This window comes from Coturnix japonica, chromosome 4, assembly GCF_054131305.1.
Source record: "Coturnix japonica strain WE chromosome 4, WE-NBRP24, whole genome shotgun sequence".
Lineage (NCBI taxonomy): Eukaryota > Metazoa > Chordata > Aves > Galliformes > Phasianidae > Coturnix > Coturnix japonica.
In genome coordinates this window covers 24,405,731-24,417,902 of record NC_140666.1, presented here as the reverse complement: position 1 = coordinate 24,417,902, position 12,172 = coordinate 24,405,731, and the positions used below count along the sequence as shown (strand labels likewise).

The 12,172-nt window shown below is 39.2% G+C and overlaps 1 protein-coding gene across 5 annotated transcripts in view; it reads right to left on the bottom strand.

The window, feature by feature from the left end:
- Positions 1-12,172, bottom strand: part of IL1RAPL2 (interleukin 1 receptor accessory protein like 2) — a 298,053-nt gene that overhangs the window by 142,977 nt on the left and 142,904 nt on the right. For all 5 annotated transcript variants that reach the window (XM_015860827.3, XM_032444395.2, XM_032444394.2 and 2 more), the window contains exon 3: positions 10,504-10,777. In XM_015860827.3, the coding sequence (XP_015716313.2) occupies positions 10,504-10,777 (274 nt within the window). The remainder of the gene's footprint in view (positions 1-10,503; positions 10,778-12,172) is intronic.

Here is a 12,172-nt window from a genome sequence, read left to right as displayed (position 1 = left end):
AAAGTCACCTTCCAAATTTCAGATCAGCCCTTTATCCGCTCTTCTGACTTCTCACTGCTCACATGAACAACAAACAAAACTGACATGGAAATACACTGCAGAAAATACTGAATTTGCAACACACTCCCCCTTCCCACTCCATTCTCTTCAAAACACACAAACACTCATGTAATAAAATCAGCAGGTCTTTTCTCTACTCCTTGTCTTAGAGAGAAAAGATTCCCTTTGTCAAATGCCATGCTCTGGTTCAGTTGAGAGAGTATGGACAAGTCTCATCCTCACAAACCACATGAATTACACTATTTGACTTGAGAAAAGAAAGCTATCTGGACTAAAATAGACACATCATTTGTGCTGAGATTTTGTAAGTACATGCTTTAGGGGAACATAAGTCAGCTCTTCCCCAAACTACATGCTTTGGGAAAGGGCTGCCTTTTTTGTAAGAAGAAAACATATTTATAAAGTTTCAGTGCTTTCTAATACAGCCCTGAAATCCAAAAAGTATAAGGATGACTGACTATAATCAACAGTAATTAATCTGAGTTGATTGGTTAACTTACCTGAAAAGCTGTGAGTACTACTGAGGGCAAATTTGGTCACGTGTTCTCAATAATAATGATCCAGGCTAATCAAGAATAATGACTATGAATAGTTGACCATTACTTGGTGTTATTTAATAATGTCGTATTTTCTGCTAACAATCTTGCATTATTTAGATTGCATTCTGAACAGTGCTGGAGGCTACTTCTATTTAAAACACTTCCTGGAACCACGACCTAGAAATGTAGCATTCTTTTCACTAGTTACAATTAAAATTGAATAGAATTGAGAAAATTAAGTGCCTGGTGAGCACCACCACTTTTGTTCACTCTCCTTGAGAAAGACAATAAATCTATTCAGGTTCATAATGAAGAAAGCCCTAACTAAGCCAACAGTAAGAGACTTGAAAGCTTTATGTGAAAGCTTTATGAATGCTCATCCACCAACCGCTCACGTTAGTAATAGTGCTGCTAGTTCAAAAAAGAGCAACTTCTGCAATTGCAAGAATTCCAGAGAATGAAGCAAAAACTTTTAAGCAAGCTAGCTTAGGGTAACAGTTGCATTTCAGCCACGTACAAAATAGAACAGCAGTTTGATCAACCTTGCTGTTTTTCTCAGTTCTGAAGCAGAAGCCTTGGAGCTAATGTTTATAAAGGATATAAGCCATTCCCCCCCTCTGCTAAGGAAGCTGTTCCTCAGGATGGTACAGATTTCACCACGCAGTTCTCTAAGCAGGTAATGGTCAGTGCTCACCCCTCCTTGGAGATTTCATGTCTAGCATGCAGACTTCACCTGCAGAAGTCCTTCAGAAATTCCATAGAGCTGCTGTGCTGAGATGGATCCAGCTCTTTCTTTCCAGTTCTTTTTACGACCTCTGTGTCTAACCTGGTTCTTCTTAACTGAGTTGCATTTAAGTTTTTACTGGTAATGGATTTTTGTTTGTTTGTTTGTTTGTTTTTAATTAAAGGCATGCAGACTGACATGGATCCTCCATTCCTTTTTTCCCCCCCTTCTTCTAAAAGCTAAACAAATAATGGGCCGGTTACTGGAATTACAGAAAGAAGAATCCATTTTTGTTTTCAGAGCGTGAACATAGAACTCTATGCAGTTAAGTGCTCCCAGCAGTTTGCAGACTAGCAGAAGAGGAATAGGGATGCTGAAACATGCAAGAAACTACCAGCAAGGACAGTAAACTGAGTTTTGCTGTCAGAACCAGTGAATGAAAGACCAAAAAGGATCTTCTAGGTGGATGGGAAAGATACCAAAGACCTTGCAGTAGGAATCACAATGTCAAGAAAGACTGAGTTATATGCAACTCAAAATAGAGAACATCAGTGACTATGTGCTACCCACAAGAACCTGAGAGGCTGCAGACAGGGCACTTCCCAAATCTAAAGGAAATAACCCAACGATTTTTGAAGTGGTTATTTTATATAATTAGTCCTTTCTGAAAGATACGTGAACCATTTATTCTCCAAAGGACTTGGTTTCCAATGGTTTCTATTCCTACTGCAGCGCTCATGTGAGGAATGGGAAAGGAAAAGAAAAGAATCATTTTATATTTTCACATAAACTAAATTTTGTAACTCCCTGTTTCAAGGAACTGCTCATAAGCTGGGCCTGCTCTCTGGACTGGAAATATGAAAAAGAGCTTAGGTTTGCCAGAGTTCACAAAGTAGTTTACTTTTATTCTAGTGCCAAGGCATTTGTAATTCCCAGGCCACCAGGAGTGGGCTCTGAAATACAAACTGGAGTCAGCTCAGCATCCAATAGAAAAACACAGGCAAAGCAAATCTAGCTTAACAGGTCTCAAAATCAAGCAAAATTGTGAGTTTTGCTTTAATTTAAAGCGAAGACAAGAGGGAAAAAGAAAGGAAAAGACTCTTAAAGTGTGAAAGATCAAAAAGCTGGGAAGTGTTTTAATCAAAGCAGTGCTCAGGAAACAGTGCCTCTCAGACCTCTCCCAACATACCTAAACACACTGTCTATTTTAACAACTCTTTCATTGGCTCAGTGAAATACTGATTGCAGAACTGTGTAAGCCAGTCCCTGAATCTATCTTTGCTTATTCTGATTAAAATGAACCACAGCAACACTACCACCAATCGTTGTTATCCATCTTCATGTCCAAAGCAATTAATTTGTTACCAGCTATTGTAAGAATGTGTTATCAGCTTTTAGATCCAATTGAGCAGTTGATTGCTTTCCTTTCTTTACATGAGAATTTTATACATTTATTCCAGTTTAAATTTCACACTTCACACAACAATCACCAAGCAATTTTACTGGTACCTGACCTTGTTCCACTCAGACCAGCGAGGTCATGGTTTGCTGATCTTTTTAAAGACAAATTAGTGACTTACTGCTTTTTCTGATGACACAGGTACAGCCTCTTTCTTAAAAACAAATGAATTATTCCTTGCTCTTCTGACTGATCAGCCTCACCTCTGTGCCAGGAAAGATCATGGAACAGGCCCTCCTGGAAGTTATGCTAAAGCACATGGAAGAAAGGGAGGTCATACGGGACAACCCGCATGGCTTCACCAAGGGCAGAGTCTGCCTGACCAACTTAGTGGCCTTCTATGAGAGTGTATCAGTGGCCAAGGGAAAAGCCACTGATGTCATCTACCTAGGTTTCTATAAGGCTTTTAACATGGTCCCCCATAACATCCTTTCCTTTAAACTGGAAATCTGCAGATTACACCAAGCTGTGTGGTGTGACTGACAGACCTGAAAGACACGATGCCATCCAGAGAGACCCAAACAGGCTGAGCAGTGGGCCCAGGAGAATCCCATGAGGTTCAACAAAGCCAAGTTCAAGGTCTGGCACCTGGGTCATGGCAACCCCACTGTCAGGACAGGCTGGGGGATGTAAGGATGGAGCACAGTCCTGATGAAAAGAGCTTAGGGTTATTGCTGGATGGCAGCTGGACATGAGCCAGAACTGTGCCCTTGCAGCCCAGAAAGCCAACTGGATCCTGGGTGCATCCAAAGCAGTGAGGCCAGCAGGGCAAGGGAGGGGATCTGCCCCTCTGCTCAGTGCTGTGAGAGCTCACCTGGAGCGCTGCGTCCAGATGGGGAGTGCTCAGCAAAAGAGACATGGAGCTGTTGGAGTGAATCCAGAGGAGAGCCACAAAAATGATCTGAGGGATGGAACACCTCCCTGTGAGGATAGGCTGAGAGCTGGGGTGTGCAGCATAGAAAAGGGAATGCCCTGGGTAGAGCTGAGAGCAGCCTGTCAGTATATGTAGGGGCTGTAAGAAAGGAGACAGACTCTTGAGCAGAGTCTGGATAGTACAACTGGAAATAATTTCAAATCAAAAAAGGGGAGATTTAGACCAAATATAAGAAAAAAAAGATCACAGGAAGAGTAGTGAGCCACTGGCTCAGGTTGTTCAGAGATGTCGTGATGCTCCATCCCTGGAGAGACCCAAGGTCACGTTGGACCAGGCTCTGAGCACCTGATGGAGCTGTGGGTGTCCTTGTTTAGTGCAGGGGAGCTAGACCAGATGACCTTGAAAGGCCCCTTCCAACTCAAATGATTCTATGGTTATAGTTTTTTTCTGCCAAGATTTGATTGCAGTACTAGACTCACTGGAAACAAGAAGACAATTTGACTAGACCAAATGTGTATCACAGAAGCCTATGTTTTACAATGAAGACAGAGTAGATCATCATTATTCAAAAGAAGGAACTCCTGAGCAGTCACTGAAAGATAATTTTAAAAGGTTCGTGTTGATGACAGCTTGAAAAAGAGACATCCAGGGATATCTCTGCAAGTTAACTATCAGTAATATAGTTCTCACCAGAGGCACTTAACCCCAAGACCTGTAATTCCTCACTGTGTGTTTAGTTCTGTTCAGGGAGTTCTTAGGCTTCCTGGATGCTAGTAATAGAGAAGAAAAGATGTTTGGATCTAGCAGTGGGGTAATTCAGATGACACGCTTATTAAGAGAAAAATGTGGCACAAAAATGTCAGCATATGTATAGTGCAGAGTGTGAGACAGGCCACAACAGCAAGGCCGCAATTTGAAAAATCAATAATTCTCTCTAGCATCAAGATCTCTATCAAAAAATCTCTAGTATCAAAAATTATCTACAGTATCTCTAGTATTTCTCAGGTCTCTCTGAAAACAGTGAGTGGTGCACAGACTGATTTGCAGAAGGTTAATTGTCAGGAAGAGCTACTTCTTTTGTGGCTGCCTTCACAATACACGTGCTGGTCCTTTTGACCTCTGCATCATGACAGAAGCAACTAAAACACACGCAAATCACCAGGGAGTCATTTACAGCAAGGAATACTTGGGCCCAGAGAGAAACTCTCAACATTAAAGCTGAATCACACAGGTTAACCGTGCAGTTTTCTTTTAAAGTCTTCAGAATTATTAGCTTTTAGAAATGGATCTATAAAAACATAATACAGAACACAGAAAAAAAAAACACAAGCCAAAAGAACACAAAGGTATCTCAGCACATCACACTGCAGTTCATGAACTATCTGGTCGCTACAAGCTTCAACACATCTCATTCCAAATAATCATGTAATTGTCTGGGTTTTCTGTCAGGAAAGCAATCTCTTCCCTTAAGTGTTACAAGGCAGCAGGCTGTCCTGATGTTTGCCACTGCAAATGACTAAGCCCTTTTCATTTACTTTTTAATAATTGTTTAGGGGAACTCAGGATATTACAGTTAAATTATATTCTCTTGCTGAAAAGCCAACTTTTACAAATGACATAAATCTGAGACACAGAGACAAGAGATCCCAGGAAATAATACATTAAGAATTCCCCTTCCAATGATTTTGTATTTACAATATCCCGATTCTGGGAGCACTGAACACTTCATTTCTTCCAGCCCACACATGGGTAAATTCATGTATCTACTCTTCTTTCTTTTTTTTGTTCCTGTTTTTATTTTTATGAGACACTTCACATCTAAAACAAAAGTTGAGTTCAGGACACCTATTAGATATGTCTGCACTGCTGTATCTCACTGATTTTGGTGCCTGAGAGAAAAAAACAAACAAACAAAAAAGTGGAGTAGATCCTTCCTCATGCATCTTAGTCCTATTTGTAGATGCAGTGAGAAAAAGCAAGCCCCCCTCTGTTTCTGTACAGACTATTGAGCACATAAAACAATGGAACAGTTATTACCTGATGGGGTATAAAGAAAACGCCATCATGAGCAAACATGATGTGAATGTCGTTATGCCAGTTTGCAGGGAGAGCTGCTCAAGTCCTGCAGCTGAGTCCTCCTGGTTGTCTTACCTAGCAAAAAAGTTATTTTTGCCAGAAAAGATGAAATTTCCCTCTGAGATCATGTACCAAATGCCAGTTTACTTCCCTACAGATATGTCATATCATACTTCGAGCTTGATGCATTTCCTCAGGAAAACTTCTATATGTCTGTCTTCTCTCAGGACACATATGTTGTTATGTACTGAAACACTGTGGTTTTCAACAGGAGTGGTACCTGGGTAAGCATATTCCTTTCCTTTGTTATTTGGAGAAATAGAACACCTTGATGTGTTGGAAAGGAGAGGGATGAGGAGGGCTGACCAACATCTTTTCATCAGGTCTCCTGAAGGCAAAAACAACTGTGTGAGGAACCAGTTGTTCCACTTTCTCCCAACCTGGTGGACAAGGTTTGAAGCCCACCAGGGAAGGCATTTCATCCATCCCCAACCAGTGATGGTGAGAAGAAACATTACTGGTGCACTGCAGCACATGGAGCTCTTGCTATGAAAACCTGTAGGAACTGGAGGATAATGTCAGTAATTTCAGTGGTACCTGAAGCTGATGAGGAAAATTAAATACACAATATTCTCATGTGATATTCTGCAACAGGAAAATTGCTAGAAACTCTCCAACTTCTGAGCAACACAGGCATTGCAGCTTGAAGCCCTGACTGCTCCTGCAGCTTCTCACTGACATAAACACCGGCTTTTAGAAAAACAGAGGATAGATATCTTCAATTTTACAGCTTCAAAGAAGGACAGCGAGTGAATACAAATATGCACACCACCAGGGAGCAGAAACAAATCTTTATTTTCTGCAATTGTCTCAAACAAATGTATAGCTGATTTCTCTCAGTAAAGACTGTCATCAACATGATTTGCAGGAGCATCACCAGTTACCACACAATTTTAGATAGAAAAGTAGAAATATTCTGATTTGACTTTCCTCTGCATTTTGATAGTGCCAAAACATTATATCTCCATAAGTTAAATTTTATTTCATCATGATTCATGCTGACTTTATGTTGTATGTGTTCTGGCACCATATCCAAGGTTTAAATGCTATATATCACAGGGATTTTGTTTATATAGAACCTGTCACATTTAACGGGGAAATGTCACATACGTTTAATGTGTGACATTTAATGTTAATGTCATGCAGACCCTGGGAGTACTAAGCCCTGCCATGTCCATTCACTTGCTCTAAGTGTGAAATGTAGCTGCCTTCTTCGGAAACACCCGATACGGTACAGTTATGAAAGCTACTCTGTACCAGTGTGCCAGGCTGAGAGGTAATTATGAGATGCATACTACAGCAACTACTCAGTTGTGTCTTGGACATCAGATGACTAAAGACACCACAGTGTCTTCACTAGAAGAAACAATCTTTGGACCTTTTCAAAGTAACAAGATTTTCAAGTGGCTTTAAGATCCAATTTCACCAGTGAACTGAGCACTGGTGAAAGCCACAGCACCCGGACATAAAACATTCTGCAATGGGAATATACAAAATGAAGGTGGCTGCAGAAAGGCTGACCTTACCCCCACACGTTTCCACAGTGTGATTTTGTTCCAATTTTCCCGTTTAGCCCTAAAGTCCTGACAAAACTCTTCTTTCGCATGCAAGCCAGACTTTCAGTGCTCTGAAAAAAGCAGCACAGTTCCTGCTGGGATCCCAGGTGAATTCTGCAACCCTGGCTATAAGCATCTGAAATGAGTTCCTCAGCTCCTCCAAACACCCACTGAAGCGAGAGCACAAAGGTTATGTCACAAATTAAGTTTTACTGACAGCATCTCCAGGCTGCCTAAATCTGGTTTTGATTTGCTGGTCATGCGCTCCACAGACATTCAGAACCTGAAGGCTTAAAGTCTACTTTCAGTCAATTTTATTTCTGCTCAGAAAGGACTATCTCAATATTTCACCAACGGCTCAATGAAGGCTTGATTCTTCTGCGCACGTCCATAGCAGTGCTGCTCTCCATTAAGAACTCTACAGGTAGGGATTAAGTAAGGGGAAAGGACACACATTTCCTAACTTGATTTGTTGGCAGTTCTCTGGCATCAAATGCAGGCATTTAAAGACCTGCAGGCTTATTTCCTCAGAGGTACGCAAGGAACCCTCAGTCATACTCTGCACACTGCAGCACATGGAGGCTCTATCAGCCAGGCTGGTGACCACAGCACTCTACCTCCTACATACAGTGAGGATCCAGAGTGTTGATGTGAAAATCCCAGAAAAGCAACCTCAGCAGCAGAAATGCTGACAGGTTTACCTGAAAGTTCCATGGAAAGACACTGGATGATAAATAGTGTATTCAGGGCCTGCACAGCAAAGAGAATTCCAAAAAGCAGAATTTCCAGACTGTACACTAAAGTTACAACACAAATGTCCCAGCATCTGTCTGGAAACTCTAATGAAACACACATTCATCCATCAGCCAGAAGCCATTTTCAATGTCGACCTTGCTATAACATCCCAGATTTGGCACAAAAAAAGTTACCTGTTACCAAAGCGTTTTCATGTCATTTATGTGGGATAGCTAACAAAGATGAAGTCAATACTCATTTAAACTCCTTGCAGAATTAGGATCCCTTAAAACCATAGAATTACTAAGGTTGGAAAAAACCTCTAAGTTCATCTAGTCCCACCATTCACCTACCACCAGTATGTCCCCACTAAACCACGTCCCTTAGTACAACGTGTAAGCACTTTTTTAATACCTCCAGGGACAGTGACTCCACCATCTCCATTGGTAGCACATTCTAGTGTCTGACTGCTCTTCTAGGAAAGTTTTTCTTAATTATCCAACCTGAACCTTCCCCGGTGCAACTTGAGGCCATTAATACATCCAGTTCTCACCAGTGACCCTCACATGCTCACAATGCAGCTGATTGTGGTTAACAACTAAAATGCAAACATCTGCTAAAAAATATATAAATAGATCGATAATGCTGAAATTACACAGTTAATGCCACAGTCATCTACTGCAGACACGTAATCCTATTTCAGAACACTACATCTAACCTAATTTTAGTGAAATTAAAGTAAATTACTACTGCTGTTTCCTCAGCTATTTTAAGCCACCTATAATTTTATAAACAATAACAGCAAGGGCATGTTATCCAATTTTTCAAAGAAAAATAAGTTAATTCAAGGAAGAAATATAGTCTTTTATATGTAATCACTACATATAATATTCTGCACTCCCACATAAATCTGAAAAAGGCAAAAAAAAAAAATAAATCTGAAATTATATAAGAAAGTTCCAGCACAAACAAGAAAAATACATAACAGACAGGGAAGATATTATTGCTGTACAATGCCTCCCAAGAAGCAGGCCATACAGTTTTCATACAGTTTTTATCTGAAAACAAGAAGGCATGAATTATTTAAGAAGTCGCCCATTTGTTACCAGAAGTACTTTGTCATGTAAATGAGTAAAGGGTTTTGAAATTTCCTAGATAAAAGTAGGTCCCAGAATTTGATTCAAGATCAATTCTTCCTTGTTCACATAGGATTTGCATAAACATTTCCAGGAGCATTAAACTAGTAACTTGATTATCACAACAGCTACATCTTATGAAAAAAGTACAGCTCTCTTGAAACACATAAATCACTATCTTTCTGCAGCATTTCAAAACCACGGAGTTCATGTGGCCCCAGACCTGTGATGGAGATGCTAATAAGAGAATAATAAAGTCCAAAAGCTACAACACAGACTTAATAGTAAGCTTGGCAGATGCATCTGACAACCAAATGGGACACTGGTTCCCATTACATACCATGCACCACAGTGCAAGCTTTGATTTTAGTACCGTTACTGAGGATCAGAAAAGACTGAGGCAGGTTGAGGCGAGGCAGGAGCACATAGCAGAGATGGAGAGAGCAGCTTCTGGGCTCTGAACAGTGTTGTTATTTATGTGCAAATATTTCAAATTAAATTCATCAAACCTGCACATAATTTCAGCTTGGAGCAGCAGATAAGGTTGAAGCTTCATTTTCTACAACCAAAGAGCTTAAACACTGAAACATACATAAGAAGTATCTGTAAGCTCTTTTTAATTCAAAACTGATCACTTAAGGGGTGTTTATGCATTCATTCCTAAAGAGTTTTAATTTTTATCCTCTCATTTCAGGCATAGAGCCGGTATTGGCATGAACATGATGGAAATCACGAGCTCCAAAATACTTGAAGCATGCATTTCAGCACCTTACCAAATGAGGTCAGCTTCAATTTATTAAAAATCTTAAATGCATTTGAAAGTAAATATTGCCTCAGAGCCAGACAGAAATCAAACCTCTAATGGCCCAATCTCATCCAAACCACATAACCTGTGTCTAAACTCTTGAATAACTTTTTAAAGTTATAAGTAAAGGGTAAAAAGAAGTCACAAAACTACCAAATTTGAAAACTCATTTAAGACTTGTCACTTGGGAGGATTTGAAGATTATTTGATCAAAATACTTAATGATTTAAGAACTATCTAGTTATGAAGGCTTATGGCAAAATGTGAATTTGCAAATGCTTAATTATAGCTCTTGAAAGAGGTAGCTATAATTACTAGGGAAACTAATTTTAAGACAGCATTATGTGACAAATACAATTAAGAGAAGAAAAATAATGAGTATATATTAACTGCATGGGTATCTTAATCATGAAAACTAAAGAAAACATTTAAACAAGATAATCTATACATTCTTAGTCATACTTGAACACAATACTCACCTTAGAACGCATGTGTAGAAACCACTGTCTTGCACGTCAACCGAGTGAAACCATATTGAATCTTCATCCTTGCTCATTCTAACTTCAGAAAATATAATGGGTTCTTCTAAGTCTCCTTTGTTTTTGTACCACATAAGCCTAAGACCTGTGCTTTGGGCCATGCTATAATTAGTTCTGATATAGCTGTAGAAAAGGGCACATTTCACTCGGACTGGTTCACCTGCCAAAGCCATGTATGTCTTGAGATCCACTGACCAGTCAATGCAACCATCAACTGAAAGCAAAACAATAATAAAGAAATATTAGATACAGATATATTTTTCAATGTAGCGAGAGGCAGCCTATGAAATGCAACACAACTAATCAAAAGAAAATAATCTTTGTTTCATAGCAGAGTGATAAACCTGTGTCAGCTATTAGATATTAAATGGTTTTGTATGTTTTTTATTAGTTGCATGTAAACATAAAATATGCAGGCTATAAGAGCAGATTCTTATTATTATTATTATAGCACATTAGGCCTGCTCAACTTAGTTGCTTTAGAATATCATTTCCTTCATCTATTTTCACTAATTCTTTAATAAATAAACCAACTGTTTTCACTTCAACTGCTTGCTCAGATAAAACACTTTTCAATTCAGTAATTCTTTGTCAGAGGAAAAGTATGTTGGTATCCGATTCTAACATTTCCATTCATCTCTGCTAGTTATGTTACATTAAAAATAAAAGATGCAACCATTATTCTTTTCTAAGGCAGTTCCACTTAGCCTTTTCTTTTTCCTACAGTCTACTCAAACTAGATAGTAATATATCCAAGAGGACACAGCTACAACATGCTACAGGATACAACTAAAACATGCTGCCAACGCCACCAAGCTGACATAGGGATTGTACAATTACAGAAAGGGATCTTCTGATGTTTTGTTCAGCAAAAGCTTTTGAAACTTGGCTATCACAGATTTGGTACTTCAGTTTAAAAATGACAGTGTCAGCCAAAAGATTAATTTTCCCTGTATTTCCCCTCATTACTTCTAAATCATCTTGGTTACAATATAATCCTAGCACATATATACATACCAACATGTAGTTTTAGATTACATATCAAAGACTTTTTAATTCCATCTTTTTTATTCCTAGAATACCAGGAAATCTCAATCAAGAACATAACCAAACAAAAAGACTGCAAGGCAGACCAGCAGCAGGCCAACACATTGCCTCAGATCGATACACTTGATCACATATATATTTTGCAGAAGTTATTGATCATATCCAGCTACATGGAACTGAAAACATCTTTATCCTCGATGCAGCTATTTGACAGCTTAAACCTCACATGCTTGAAGTTGTATCTTCTGCATTTAGAGTATCAGTTCTACAAATCTAAATCTAATACTCTTCATATAGATATAATTTCACAAACATCTCCAATAGCTTTCACTCTTTATGTGACTTTATTTATTTCCTAAACAAATGTACCAAGCCAAAATATGTACATATGGTGGAATACCAGATCCAGTACTTCATTTCCTTTCCTACCTACAAATTATGTTTACCTTTTTTTCAGTCTTCTCCTAAATCCTTCAAAACCAGCCATGGTAAATGAGAGATTTGACTTTCCCCATAACTTTGTATCAGCTTTAACTGTAGTGTGGCCACAGGAATCATGCAG